Below are 16,215 nucleotides of genomic sequence, written 5' to 3' on the forward strand. Positions count from 1 at the left end.
ATAATTTTGTATGTAACCTTTAATATGATATGGACTATATGCTTTAAAAAACAGAAATAACTGAAAATATTCACAAATAACATATACTATATATAATTTGATGCCGTAAATTATTGAGAATATCCATATATTATCTTGAAGCACCAAGAAAAATATGTTAATCACCATTTTATATATTACTTATAGAACTTTCAAAAATTGTTTCTTTCATAATCAATGTAAAATTTAGAAAAAGCCAAAATCATTAAAGGAATCATATTGATATATAAACTAAATATTTGGAAGAAAAACATAAATCTTACGTACAAAATATAATATTAAAAAATAAAAGAATTTGAAATAATAAAGAAAATATGAATCTAAAGCACATATGATTTTAAAATTGAGGCTATATGTTATTTAAAGTGGTCACATAGAAGCTAAAATTATTATTAATAATATGTATTCTCAAAATGTTAATTTGATATTTTTAAATATAAAATTTCAGATATTTTATTTCTCTCAAAATAAAATTAAATAAGTTTAAATTTTTTTGCCATAAATAATTAACTTTATTTTTAAACTAAATATTTGAAAATTAAAAATAAAATTTTATCGAACAAAAAAAACATTTTAAAAAATAAATCAACATAAAAAAATGTTCTAATAATCATGTATGTGAAAGTAAAATAAAAATAAATACAAAATTACAAAAATGATAAATTAACTAATGTATTAATTATCTTAAAAAATAGATTGGTATTTATACTAAATTCTTGAAAACTTAACATAAAAAGAGTTTAACAAGAAAAAAACAAATTATGTCCACAGCCAATATTACGATAAGGGCTATATACTATTAAAAATATTCATATATAAATAAAAATACGAAAATATCCAAATCAGTATCATTGTTTAATATTTTTAGAAATCTTAATATTTCTAAAGTAAATCTATAAATTAATTTCAAAATATGAACTAAAATTAACTAACTTGATATATATGCTAACTATCTTAAAACATAACACTAAAATTTATTTAAAAAATTCATAAAGTATGTCAAAACATAAAATAGCATATACATAAAAATAAAATATATAATTAATATTAAAATAATTAACCTAATCAAATAAGTAAAAAATAAAATTTTAGTATTTTTATATTGGTGTTGGCTACAAAAGCATCTAATTTTATAATAGATTATAAAAGATTCTTAAAAACATTGGTCAATTTTCGTTTCTTTCTTACCGGGCCAATTCAGTTTTTGCTTATAATAAGCTTACAAAGTTCTATTAAAAATAAAATATGGTAAGAATAATCCACAATTAATACACATATTGTTGATTAAACAGTTTGTTTATATGCTTTTGAATTGCCTTTGATCAATTAAATAAATTAACATAGTTATTTACTCATCAACAATTAGATTTTAATAAATTTTGAGACAATTGTTTTTAAAAAGTCATAATCCAAATATTCATTTAACTAAAAAAACATGTTTTTATGAAACATACCTAATTTTTTTTATTATCTAAAATATTTTTTTTTTAAATTAGGTCACTAATAATAATAAATCGAAGTACATGGTAACCCTTTTCCGAGAAAAGTAACTTCTCAATCGGGAAAAACATTTTGTGAACCGCTAAAACATCATAATCCCACCACTAATTTATATTGTAACTATATCAAGTAGGATATATATTTAATTTTTTAGATTTTTATTTTTTATTTTAATAAATAAAATATTACTTAATATTAGCATAAATTTTATATATATATATATATATATTTTTTCTCCTTTTCTTATATCTAACAAACAGATAGTTACTATTATTTAAATTTCATCAAAATATTTATTATGATTTAGACCTAAATATACATATAAAACTATTAGATATGCATTTAAAAGAATTAAATAAGAGTATTTTAAATACAAATATGTATAAAATAAGTATATAATAATACATTCATTCTAAAAATTTGGTAAATACAAAGAAGTTAGATATATTGTATAAGGATTAATCTTTTATGTAATTCAAATAGAAATACATATAAAATTATAAGAAAATATTTATAACAGTGTTGTATTAGTTAATAAGCATGGAACAATCTATATGACGCTTTTAATTTTTTTATTAAGAAACAATATACACATGTTTATAAATACATTTATACATTTACGTATACAAACAAACTGATATCTAAATATTAGTTATTTAAATGGTAAAATTGTATAAAAACTTAACTATGAAAAATAATAAAGCACACTTTAAATAAATTTCATAGAAAAATGTATATAAAACAATTTTCTATTATATTTATCTTAATATTATTAAAAAATAAAACTAATTATTAATAAAGTATTCATAGTGGTGTATAGCATAGTATAGTAATGTATATGTACTGAGAAATCTATGTGATATTAAAATTATGTACTTATAAGAAACTATAAATACTTTAGTAACAGTAATTTTACTTTTATAATACAAACAAATAAATAGCTAAGTTCAAAAATAACAAATTTATAAAAACAATGTAAATAGGAAATCAAATAATATTTTAATAATATTAATAAAAATATTTTTTACGAAATTCATCTTTTTCTTAAAAAATCTAGTCTATAATATAATAGGAGAGTTTCTCTCCCCCTGAGGCGACACGTCAGCACTTTTTAAAGGGGCCGAATTTGTTTTTTGTATAACACTTACGTCGCCCTGGCTACATCAACTAAAGTTTACTTGGCCCAGTGGTATAACCCGCTCATAGTAAAGCTTGAGAGTACGGGTTCGAAGCCCCTTGGCTTCTTTTTTTCGGATTCCACTTTTTTTTTATTTTTTTTAGGTTGACGAGTGGGCTTTCTGACAGTGGGCCTCGCGTACATTTTTTGTGTAGGGTCCGCATATTATTTCATCCGTTAACAACACTTATATTATGTTTTGATTTGTGGGCTGGAATGAGTTTGTAATTTATATTTAGAAACCTATTCTGAAACCTTTAGCCCAGAGATAACAAAACTCCTTCTACGACTATTGAACTTCACTGAGAAAAACCAGACCTTCACTTCACCTTTTACCTCCTTTGTCTCTTCATCTCCATCTCTTGCTTACCCTCTTTCAACGTTTTGATTTTCACCAGTTCAATGAATCTGTTGTTTCCAGTAAAGCCATTTACTCCCTAGATCTCTTTGTCTCCTTTTCTTTACAACCCAAGCTTTGTTCGACTTAAAACCAAAAGAACAACTCAAACCTTATAAAGAAGAGACGTTTGCAATCCAAGCTCAAGAACTAAAATTGTGAACCTATCATTTTAACATCGGGAACCTTGTCTCCCATGGATTCACTGGCTCAAGAACTAAATGTGAGTATATTGCTATGGTTTCTCTCACCCACTGTTCTTCTCTATTTGCTTTTTGACGAAAAGTTTTTTTTCCCTGGAAAATGCAGAGACTTTCCTATTCGTTTGGAGAATCCCCATGTTATATCCTCAAATCAGCTGTGGGCTGGAGTTGTAAGCACTGGACACTCGATGAAAATATGGGAAAGAATCAGCAAACTGAAGAAACCTGTCATTGAACCTAAAGATCCTCCCCTCTTTCCTGCTGCAATGCCGGTGAGCAACAGATGCCTCCGATTGAGGCTTTTTGTTTTCTAAATGACAGATTATGATTCCTTAATCGTGCCTTGAATATCATTTTAATGCAGCAATTTTAGTTTTTAGAATGTACACTAATTTGTGTGTAAATTGAAATTTTCATTAGTCTTAAGAGGGAGGTAGCTATGGCCGACGACACTATGCCTAGAGCCAAGTAGCCAACTTAGTTGTCTCATCGTGTGCTAAGGTTGACAAGAGCATTGTGAAGCGTTTCCAAGCTCTAGCAAACACAAATTTAGAACTGGCCCGTATTTTTAGGTTCACTTTTCCAAAAACATCATCATCTATTTATATTTTGTTATCAATCGTCAAGCTCTTTATCAATTTTCAGATGGTGCTGGCCTAATTCGATGTGCAAGGGTCTAACCTTAACAAGGCTGCAGCAGCGACGAGACTTGTCGTTCATCTTATAATTGAGCCGTAAGCCAAAAACCACTTACAAATCTCCTAATACTTTTCTTCTTTTCATCCAGGATTAATAAATATTACAATCTCATATAACATGATGGTGGTGGTGTACTTGTAGTTATGGGAAGGTGCTGCAGCAATGTTTCGGGATCTCCTAATTTCATGTGATAAAACTCAGTCTGTAATGGTGGTTACAACTGTGAATCCAAATATATTTGGAGGTATACTATAGTCATTTATTAAGAAATATAAAACATTTTCACTAAAATTCTTTCCATGCATATATGGTTTCTCTTTTATTCTACTTAATATCATTGTCTGTGAAACAATCTTTATTCCGCAGGTAATCTCTGTCTGAACTCAACACCAGCAACCAAATTTTATTTTGACACCAATCTTCCTGCCATCAGAGAGTTCACCGCCAGGTTAAAACTCATTTTGTATAGCTCCATAAAACTCATTTTGTATAGCTCCATGACTCAGATTTAAATGTCTGCTTATATTCAGCATACTAAGAAAGATGCTGCTGATCCGGCTCTTGAGCTGTTATGTTTTTTTTTCTTTCACCTACACTACATTTGTCCACATTTACGGTTGTCAGTCACTATGAATGCCTCTAAACCCTGAAACAGTTTACAGATGAATGGCGTTGGAGGGCAGCAAAACAGACATCTCTTGAAGAGCTTACTGGGAAAGAATAAGTTTTCCAAATACGTGTGAGGTCATACAATTTCACATCAAACCATTATATCTTCACCGTTTATACAGTAAGTGACAATAGCTTCTTTGACACCAAACCAAAACGTTTTCTTCTTGCTAATTTGAAATAACACATTTAAAACTATCTCACAGAGTAGCAGCAACAACCAAGCTCCAGTTGTTGAAGGGGAATATGGAGAAGCAGCTGCATCTGCCAGCAACATTGCTGCAGCAGGAGGCGATGAACCAAATCCTTCCGGTTTTGGAGCCAACGAGAATAGTCACAATCGCACGCGTGATTGATAGTTCCAAGCTCGTCCTGCTGTCAACCCCAATTAGCTTTGTCTGTTTCGAATTTCTAGGTTGCTATAATCTGAATCCATTATATATATGGTTTACAACTTTATTTTTTCTCTTTAATACTAAAAAAGGCAGCGTTGACAGCATTGATAATGTCCAAAACCAAATGCATCACTACATGTTTACATTGTGAAACGCGACTTTCGTAAAGAAACGTAGCTCTGTAGGCATGCAGTTAGGCTAGGAACAAAAAGCTCTTGATTTTGTTTTTCTTTCTCCTTAAAAAAGAATTTCGATGTTAAGATGAAAACAAATGGAAACAAACTGGATAGTCATAGGCTAGAGTTAAAACAACATTTTAGTACCATAATAAGAATATATACACATACCTACAAACGTTCATCCATATGTCAACAAACATTCACTTACAAAACCTGACAACAAACCTCTATAAATCAATAACAACACCACACCAACGTTAATAACTCCATTTCACAATCTCAAAAGGAACTAACTTCCCAAACATGAGTCACTCCTTCACATATAAAAACAACACCACACCAACGTTAATAACCCCGCGCTTGCGCGGGGGTTTTGCCACTAGTACTTATTAATTATTCAATGTTTGGAATGTTTGGTAGGCTTGTTAGCTTGAAGATGCTAACCTAAAACATACGAGTTGAATCTATAGTATGGACCACTTAAAATAAACCTAAGTAACCAGTTAAACATTTCGTGAAATTAAAAATATCAGAAAGACAAAACACAATACTCATCTTTGTGAAGAAACTCACTGTTTCAAGCTGTTTTTATCGTGTAGACAATCAAAAGGAAGAACTCTCCATTTTCCATGGGATTGGACTCGTTTTATATTTAGCTCATTGTTTATCACTTCTGACACGTCCAAATTTGACAAGTGTGTGGTATTCACAGGAAATATATCAGGCTTAATATTTTAAGGCCAATTAGTAAGAACCAAATCTGGAATCGATTCAAACCGAAATGGAAAATATGGTCTAGTTTTGGTTAACTGTATAAACCAAACCACAAAATTGGATGACAGATTGATAAGTATCCTTCCTCCTACATCCACAAATACAGTATACCACACTTGAAGTAAAGAGCAAAACCTTACGGTCGTTTCTAGTATATTACAAAAGTTAAAGGACTTTCCTGATATTTTCATCTGAATGTCAAATCCCTAACAAGGTTTAAGCAAAGTAACCCAGATTTGACGATGAAACCCTTAAAGAATCTCGTCGAAAATGGTGAATTCAAAGCTCGCAATATATCCTCCTTCCAGGTAACGTCTCTTGTTCTGAGAAAGTAAGAATCATTTTCTTCGGATCGATGCGTCGGTGCCTGTATCTGGTGGTGACTCATATGTCTAGTCGCTGTTCAATGTGGCGATGTTAAAGCTCAGAACTCAGAAAAAGGTTTATAAATCGTTGAATATGATTACCCATTTCACAAATTGCATATCTTTCCCCTCCTCTGTTCCTCCTCGTCAGAGCCAAGCTCCTCAAAGGTTCGACCTTTCTCACGTTTCGTTCACAGTTCGGCGTTTTCAGATTCAGAGCTGTGTCCGCAGTGATAAGTCGCAGATACCCACTCGGTTTTTCGTTAATCCGGTTTCGAGGGGAACTAGGAACCAGGCTCAAGGAGCTCTCTTTGATTACTTGCATACCACTAGAAGCTTTACTTTCACTGATGCAGAGCATATAAGCAAGAACTCGCCGCTTTTTCTGACCTATTTGCTCTCCAAGATCGATGATAACGAGAGAGATGTCTCCAGGGCGTTGACTAAGTACCTTAGGTACAATCCCATAAACGAGTTCGAACCCTTTTTCGAGAGTTTGGGTTTGTCCCCATCTGAGTTTGAGCAGTTTCTTCCCCAAAGGCTAATGTTTCTGAGTGATGATGATGTCATGTTTGAGAACTTCCATGCTCTTTGCAACTATGGGGTCCCTCGTGGGAAGATTGGCCGTGTGTATAAAGAAGCAAGAGAGGTTTTTAGATACGAGTCTGGGGTGTTGGTGGCTAAACTCAGGGCTTATGAGGATTTGGGTCTTAGAAAAGGTACAGTTATCAAGTTGGTTAGTAGCTGTCCCTTGCTGCTTGTTGGTGGGGTTGATGGTGAGTTTGCTTCCGTGGTTGATAAGTTGAAAAGGTTACCAGTGGGATGTGATTGGCTTGGGAGAGACTTGTCTGACCGGAGAACGTATAGCTGGGGGAGGATTCTGGAGACGATGGAGTTTCTTGAGAGAATGGGATGTAAAGAGGAGAAGCTGAGTAGTCTTTTGAAAACTTATCCTGCTTTGGTGATTGAAGGCTCTGGTAAGAAGTTCTATGTTCTGTTTGGTGGGTTGTTTAAAGTGGGGCTTCAAGGGGATGAGATCTATAGGCTGTTTATAGACAACCCTGAGATGTTGTCAGACAAATGCGTTAAAAACATTCAGAAGACGGTTGATTTCTTGATCGGTATTAGAATGGAAACTCATTTTATCAGGAAGATTCTGATGAGTCACATTGAGCGTATCGGTTCATGCTCTCTGCAAGCACCTAGAACCGTTTGTGTTAGCTTGAACGTTAGCCAAGAGGAGCTATGTCAGATGTTAAAGAAAGAGCCTTTGAGACTGTTTAGCTTTGTTTCCACGACAAAGAAGAGAAGAAGCAAACTTCTTTCAGAGGATGCGAGGAAACACGCGGAGAAGACTGCGTTTTTGATGAGGCTAGGGTATTTAGAGAACTCGGACGAGATGGTGAAGGCTCTGAAACAGTTTCGAGGGAGGGGAGATCAGCTTCAGGAGAGGTTTGATTGCCTCGTGAAAGCGGGGTTAAACCACAATACGGTTGCGGAGATCATCAGGCACGCTCCGATTGTGCTTAACCTCTCTAAAGATGTCATAGAGAAGAAGATACATTCCTTAACCGAACTTCTTGGCTATCCCATTGAATCTCTGGTGAGTTTCCCGGCGTATCTGTGCTATGATATGCAGAGAATACATCAGAGATTCTCAATGTATTTGTGGTTGAGGGAAAGAGATGCAGCAAGGCCAATGCTATCACCGAGTACTATTCTCACTTGCGGTGATGCTAGGTTTGTCAAGTATTTTGTCAATGTCCACCCTGAAGGTCCAGCTGTTTGGGAACGTATAAACCAATCGTCTACCTGAAGTGAAAAGGTTTACTGGCACGATTACTTGATTTGATTACAACTGAGATTGTGAGGATATGCTAATGCAACACAAAATTTGAGCTTTGTGATATGAATGCCAACTAATGAAACAAAAGGGTGGGTTTCCAGAAAGCTGGAAGAGCAGAGGTTCATTTGCATCTACCAGTGAAAGAAGAAAGGTATCTTCCAAGTCACAAACGTTAGTTCAGAGTTCAGAGATAACCCTTATTTGTGCCTGCTTTCACTGGAAGAGTTTGTTGGGGTCCAGTGTGTGTTACAAGGATGTGCTATATACCCTTGGAGGCACTAGACCGACGTTTGGTGTTTTGTATTGTCTTATATGTTCTGTAGGAATGCAAATTGATCTAAACTATCAAACAGCTTGTAAGCTTTGATTATACGAATGCACATGTACCACTCATTACTCTTTCTATTAATAATTTGATTGGACTTAGTATTACATACAAAATTTTCAAGAGCATCAAAGGAAAAATCTTAATTTGGTGCATCTTGATTCTCGATAGGAACTACTGCAGATACTTTCCTCCTAGGCTTAAGCTTCTCTATACCAACTTTTACATGAGAGCAGTTGGAGTTGGTGGTCACAGTGCTGTTATCTGATGATGTTCCTGCAACAGCTTTGCGTTTTCGTCTTTGTTTCTTCTCCTTTCCAGTCTCTTCAGTCCCATTCTCTTGTCTACATACATCTCCTGAGCATCTCTCTAATCCTTTTCTCCGCCTCTTTGGTTGTCTCTCTGTATCAGCACAAACTGCTTCACTCTCGCCCTCTGCATCTGCCTTCTTCTGTCTGCATCCACACACACACACAAAGGGTCAATTTAGTTTCAGAAGGCCATTGCCTGCGTATGCAATTCGATTAAACTGACCTTGTTTTGCGTTTCTTCTTCAGAACGGGTTCTGACTCGAAAGATCTCTCAGCTAGTGCCAAAAAATCGCTTGCAACAAGAAGAGGACGCTCTGATTCCCGATCAACAAAATTACCAATGGTAGCTTCTCTTCTCAACCTCATAGCTTCCCGTTTAAGAAGCTTCAGGTGAGGGTTCAAAGTCTCCCATCTCCTGGAGCACTGCTTGCTAGTACGAGAATACACATGTGCAGCGACTTTGGACCAGTTACTATCTCCATGTTCTTTAACTGCTTCATTGTACTTTGTAACCTCTTCCTCGGTCCAGCTCCCAAAGTTTAGTCTGGGATCTAAAGAATCTTTCCATCTCGCTCGACACTGAGACTGCGTCCGTCCAGGAACAAACTGAGCAATTTTATTATAATTTTTAGCTCCAAAGAATGTCAAAGCTACTCTCAGACGCTTGTCTTCCTCTGAGCTCCACTTGGCTTCCTTTGAATTTGATTTCCCTACCCTTTTCCTGCTTGGGACAAGCGACTTATTCCATCTGAAAGTATAGAGAAAATAAGTGAATAAGATACGTACTTAAATAAGCATATTAATGTTATGTTATAAATTATAATCCCACATCGTCTAAAGATGGACTCGATGGGTGGTTTATAAAACTATGACTCTTCTCATCTTAAAAATTTTGAGTATGCTGTTAGATCACTGACCTGTTAGAGCACTGAGTTCCAGTTCTTCCTTCTATTTCATTAGCAACAGATTGCCAGTCTTTCTCGCCAAACAAGCCTACTGCGGTACGGAGTTGGTCATCTTCTTCTGGAGTCCACTCTCTTCTCAGTATGTCTGTATTCAAGCTTCTCTGATATCTAGCCAAACATTGAAACGGGTTCCTATTTGTTCCTAGAGATACAGCAACGTCAAGCCAATCTGTAACACTCTTGTTTTGGGTAATTAAGCGTATGTAATCGTCCTCTGCTGCAGTCCAGGGACCTTGGTTGATCAACGGATCTTCCGAGCTCATCCACCTACAATGAGGTAGAGCACAGATTAAAAAAAACACATTCTTGATTCATATTAGTAATCAGAGAGTTCAGATAGAGGAGGAACTTACCGGGCTTCACATTCTGCAGCAGAACGGTTCTTGATATCTAATTGATCCCAATTAACTTTCGGTAGAAACTGCCTAATCATTTCTGGTGTGATCTCAAGATTACTTACCGATTCAAGAATGCTGTCTATATCATCTGAACATCCTTCCAAATCACTGTTCAGAAGAAAAGAAAACTTTTTAATTAAATATTGCATCTGTTATAGACCTAAGAAGCAAGGAGGAAGAGAAAAGCAGTACCTGGACCGTTCAGTAGCTTCACGAATGAGTGTTTCTTGAAGCTGTTGTCTGAGACCTTTCGCAAGATCTTCGTTCTCCTTAGCAGACCAATTCGTGCGACACACTGTAACTGGATACTCCTCTAGTGCCATCCTATAACTTGCAACACAAGGATTTTCTAATGGACCCAACGTCAAAGGAGATGTCTTTTCACCAGTACCCTACACAGAAACATTGTTCCATCAGTGTCGGAGACAGGGGCAATAGATCAGAGTGCATGTCCTTACCTCAGAGCTATCATGAGTCCTAGGCCTTCGTATTGAGATTAGTTCGAAACGTGGATCTTTACCCTGAGAAAACGCCTGTTGCTTCATCCTTCTCTTGCAAGAAACCGTGAAACCATCAATAATCTTAACGTCTTTCTGAAGCTTCTCGTTCTTCTCAATCGTCGCTTCGATTTCTCCCAGTTTCCTTCGAAGAAACTTCTGATACGACCTGTTCTTCCTGATCGCGTCGACAAACGCTTGTGCTGATTCAGGGAAAGTACTTGAACTCGCAGAAGCTAGGGTAAGATGAGGCTCGACGGAAGCTTCTACAACCTCTGAAAAGCTTTCACAAGTATTAGACCTACTCAATATTTCGCTTGAAGGTTCATTACACGAGGCATGTACCTGCTTGGGAGAAGACTCATTCATCAAAGTTCTTTCCACACCTGCACAACATCAATCAAACAAACATTCATTATATCATAAAGTCTTCACCTTACAGAGAGCAAACAAATAAAGTCACAATTGAGCTCACCTGAGTTTTCATAAGAAGAGAATCGCTTGCAAATAGCGAAAAGGGTTTCATCATCTTCGTCTTCTTGGTCCATGGGAAGTGCCAATTGTCTCTTAAGACTCCGAAGCATCTTGAAGTCTTCTTCACTGTCTGAATCAGAGGGCAGTGATGATAAACCCATCGGATGATCCGGCGACGAAGCTAATTGGGTTTTGACGCTTCGAAGCATCTCGAAATCCTCTTCGTTTTCAGAATCCGACTGCAACACTCCGCCAGAATTGGAATTGGAATCGGAGACGATACACGCGCGTCTTAAGTCATCTAGATCTTCCCCGATATCGTTGTCATCAGAGTCGTACATGATTTCGCGATCCATCGCGTTAAAGAAATCAAAAGAACAAGTCTACAGGGCAACCGTGTAGGAGAAGAAGGAGAACGATCAAGGTTTTCTTCCTTGAGCTGAAAATTGAATTAGGGTTTTATATGGCGGGTAATAAAAAAAAAAACTAATGAGTTGCGTCGGATATTTCGAGTTTTCTATAATGGGCTTAAGCCCCACACATTCGTATCATAATATACTCCAAACCAAATACATACTACAATTTTTCTGACCAAAAAGCAAGCAGAAGGTTTATATCAGATAGTCGTATTTCCAAAGATTAGTATCAAACTAGTAATAAAAGGGAAACGAAAGCCTCAGATTGACTGTCTACGTAGGACTAAAAAATCAGCCAATAATTTTTTTTCTTTTGGCCATGTCACAGACCATTTTTGTGTTGGGCTTCTAATAATTTTTTGATCTGTTAACTTGAATTTATTTGGCCCGTTTAGCCCAATGAGAGAGAAAACCCTAGAAACGTGAGAAGATGAATTCCAGATCCTTTTGTGTGTTGTTCTTCGTCGTTTCCAATTCTCTAACGGATTGTCGATCAAACGACACACGATTCATCTGTGTGTAATCAAGCCTCCATTTATGTCTTCCTTTCACCTTTTCCCTATGAATTTCTTCATAACCATTTTTTCTCCAGATCCATTTATCACAAAATTGTCTATCTCTTCACCATTTCTTGGTTCCAATCAAAATCGAGAGAATCCTCTTAAGAAGCCGAATCCGCGATAAAACCCGATGGCAAATCCCCACCAATCAAACATACTGGCAAAACCGGTGTCTCCTCCACCAAAGCTGTCTCCAGCGATCCTACGTCGAAGAAACCAAACGGCAAGGCGGTTCTCCACTCCGACTCCTCCGCCAAAACTTGTGCTTCCTCCGCCAGATCTGTCTCCTACGATCCTAAGTCAAAGAAACCAAACGGCAAGGCCGTTGTCTCCTCCCCCAGAGCTGATGAAGTGGTGTTCTTCAGAGATGTCGAATTTGGACCACAAGAGGGCGAGTTAATGGATACAGATACAAAACTAGCAGAGAGAAGGATCGTCCTCTAACCCCACCGACACCGCCAAGCACGCTTCAGAACCACCGGATCTGATAATGGAGACAACCTCAACTGAACTCCACCCTTGCTGGTGAAGAGGGTACAGAGGTGAACAATGAGATGGAGAAGAGGAGTAGCGGAAAAAAGAGGTGCTATTTTTCTTTCTTTTTTTCTTTCTTTTTTTTAACCTAGAGAGAAGCGAGACGTTTATTTTGAGACATAGATTTGCCTTTTTTTCGTTTGTCTCCTTTTTTAAAAAATTACACGTTTTGATTTTTCTTAGAGTTAAATGTTGAGAATCCAAATGTCGTTTTTGTTGTTGTGAATTGTAACCTTCGTTATTTTTTCAGATATCTAGCTTCGAGTTCTTTATGAATGGACCAGCTAGTGAAGACCAATGTGGTTGTGTTTGGGGCGTTGCTTCTAGAAATCATAACTGGCTGTTGAGCTATTGATACATCTATACGGTAAAGCAATGTGATTTTGGGTAATACAATCAAATAATCGGAAAATTTGACATGCATATTTTGCAATAGTTTTCTTTTTCAAAAAGGTCTCTTATTGGTTTGCTAATATGGTGTTTTCATTTTTTTCTCAGAAGCTATATATGTTTGTAAGTACTATATATCATCTCATAGAGTCTAAAAAGATGACTGGAACTTTGCATATATGAGTCTGTGCATCTGGAACTTCATCACTCTGCTTCATGGTTCAGATACAGTGAAAGTGGAGCTTAATAGATTATACAACGACAATCTATAGTTGTTTATGTGTCGATTTGATTTTAATTTTCTTGCTTTTTTTTTGTTGTTGGTATTGGCTTGATTTATTAGTTTTTTCGCCTTATTGTGATGCTGATATTGATTTGAGAGTTTGGGAAACCACACACTGAACTTAAATCGTTAAAGTTTGTCTGAGAGACATAGAGAGAAAGATCTTGAAAAGGTTTGTTGTTATTTGTGTTGTCTGTTTTTCTGTTTTGTGTTTGTGTTCATTAAAGGAAGTTCAGTTTCATATGTCAGTTTATTTTTTCCGTTCACCCAAAATTTTAAGTTTTTAACTTTTTGTTAGTTAAAAACAAGCCAATTATCATGAAAGTGTTCAGGTGTATTTATGCCGTGAATATTATGCATTAGCGTTAAGAATTTTTACTGCCACTTAGTTTATGGATCAGTTATTACATTCAGAATTTTACTGCCACTTAGTTTTGGATCAATTATTACATCATGTGTTCTTCACTTTTATGTTTTAATTTGTCAGAGCTTTGTAGACAGTATCTTTTGTTTATGCATAAGAACTGTGTTGCGGAATCTATAAATCAAGAAAATCAATGAGGAGAGGGCATCAATGGTTGCTCAGTTTGCTAAGGAATCCACCTTAAGAAAGATCCTTGCTGCAGAAAAATATGATGATGAAATGCCTCCAATTGAAGCTATATTTGCTCCATTAGAATATGAGCTTAAGCTTCCACGAAAAGAGGCATTTTACATGGCATTTATAAGGTTGATTGATTGCTCTCTACCTTGATATAGGGTTTCTAAAAATTGATGAAGCCATCAACTGCTTTGTTTCTTCGTAGATGGGGAAGTTCACATGGTTTGGATCGTCTGACTAAATCAAAAGAACATGTCGTACTTAATACCGAGAGGACCATTGAAGGTACCCTTCCAAAAGCAGACATGATTGATGATGTCCAAAACAAGAATAGTTCATGAAACAAATAGAAATATGTCAGGTTATGTAGTCATCATCTTATTTTTTGTGTGTACTCTTAAGTCTGAACACGCTAGAGATGGAAAAATTATAAGATGAAAAGCTATGAGCCTATGATGATTGACAAAAGCCAAGGTCAAAATTTTTTTTTTAACGTTGATTTATTATGGCATTACAATTAAGAGAAATACTACATAGACGATTTGACAACCAACAATACTACCTGCCTTATGAGGATCTACGCCTAACTACATCACCTGAGCCGTCCTATGAAGATCCACGCATTACTGGATTTACTTGCACCATGTTAAAGATCCCTTGGAAGCCTTCTTCCGTAGTATGCAGTAATAAATCGCTCTCTCCGGGACTTGAAACCTGGATTTCGTGTATTCTGCAATAAATTGCATAGTTTGAGGGCATAGTCTGGGATTCGAACCCCAAACCTGGGTGTAGAAGCCTTTAAACCTTAACCATTAGGCTACAGTGCTTCCACGAGGTCAAAAGTTAATAGCTGTTCTTTTGTACTTCCCAACACCATTGTTCACTTAGGAACAACTATATGTTTCTCTATCAAACGTTACTTCATTGATGAAAATCATAGAAGAAACCCAAAATTCTGATAAGAATTAAGAAGATAGTTAAAATTATATATATATATATATACAATGGCTTTGCAACTTGAAAAGATTGGTAAGAGATACAAAAATATGTTGCTTTGATTCGAGATTTATGGATTAAAATAATTATTTGCTTTTAAATGCACGAACAAAAGCTTCAAACTTCTTAACTAGCTATTGATCCACCTTAGCTTATTATTATGTTTTCTTAACCACAAGCCTATTATTATGTTATAAGCTACGAACTTCTTATTATGTTACACCTTAGCTACGGACTTCATATTATGTTATAAATACATGAAAAAACAATAATCATGTATTGTTTAATTATATACATGTCCAAACATAAAACAATATTAGGAAAGCTATATTGGTCACATATTTTAAAAGTAAAAATAAGTCTCCTAAATTAAATACATATAAGCGTAAATATAAAATATTAAAAAAAAATTCTAACAAGTACATTTAAGGCCCAACCAAGGAAAAAGTAAATGTAATGTAGATGGAGAGTTTCATCAACTCAACTATTCCAGCGGAAGCGGGTTGGATTCTGAGAAATGAGTATGGATGTTATAAAGAATCAGTTCAAGCTGCAGGGAAGATTGTTTAAAATGCGTTTGAAAGTGAACATCAAAGAATTTTAATGGCGGTACAGCATTGTTGGATAAGGGGTTATAGAATGCTAATCATTGAGAGTGACTGTGAAAAAGCCATATTAAAGAATGGTAATCCACTTTGGAGCTTATAACTGGATCAAGGAAATATGTTGGTGGGTGAAAGGATTTGAAGATATCTCATTTACCTGGACGGAAAAAAAGATAAATTAGGTGGTGAATCTTTTGGATAAGGCTAGAAGTCCGAAAGACAATTTTTTTGTATGTTATTACAATGTACTTACTTTAATTGTTCATCCTCTTCATGAAGGATTATGTAAACTCCACACAAGTTTAATAAAATTAGTCGTTATAAAAAAACTATGTACACTACTATTTCTTACATTTAATTAGATATTGATCCACCTTAGCTTATTAAAAGTCCAATACCACAAAAATAAAAACTTATCTATTACAATACGTCAAAAGTGTTTTCAAATAAAAGTATGAAAAACTTTTAAACAAGAAAAAACATTTTCTTTGAATTTAAATACTTTCAATATAAAACAAAATCAACAATTAAATATAATAAGAGATTATATAAAAATAATACAACAAAATCAATAATTAAATATAAAAAGCAACTATAGTCTATAATATTTGATATTC

The 16,215-nt window shown here is 35.0% G+C and overlaps 2 protein-coding genes across 2 annotated transcripts; one reads left to right on the plus strand and one right to left on the minus strand.

Annotated features, from left to right (window-relative positions):
• Positions 1-6,141: 6,141 nt before the first annotated feature.
• Positions 6,142-8,675, plus strand: LOC106365915 (transcription termination factor MTEF18, mitochondrial-like). The gene has a single exon (XM_048745521.1). The coding sequence runs from the start codon at positions 6,447-6,449 to the stop codon at positions 8,211-8,213; it is 1,767 nt and encodes a 588-aa protein (XP_048601478.1). The 5' UTR covers positions 6,142-6,446; the 3' UTR covers positions 8,214-8,675.
• LOC106362640 (snRNA-activating protein complex subunit 4-like) lies at positions 8,541-14,856 on the minus strand. The gene is made up of 7 exons (XM_022694600.2): positions 11,215-14,856; positions 10,701-11,125; positions 10,435-10,634; positions 10,198-10,350; positions 9,797-10,111; positions 9,103-9,627; positions 8,541-9,023 (listed from the first exon to the last, which is right to left on the minus strand). Exons 1-7 carry the CDS (start codon positions 11,567-11,569, stop codon positions 8,711-8,713), a joined length of 2,286 nt encoding a protein of 761 aa, XP_022550321.1. The 5' UTR covers positions 11,570-14,856; the 3' UTR covers positions 8,541-8,710.
• Positions 14,857-16,215: the final 1,359 nt, after the last annotated feature.

The sequence above is a fragment of the Brassica napus genome, chromosome C1 (genome assembly GCF_020379485.1).
Source record: "Brassica napus cultivar Da-Ae chromosome C1, Da-Ae, whole genome shotgun sequence".
Lineage (NCBI taxonomy): Eukaryota > Viridiplantae > Streptophyta > Magnoliopsida > Brassicales > Brassicaceae > Brassica > Brassica napus.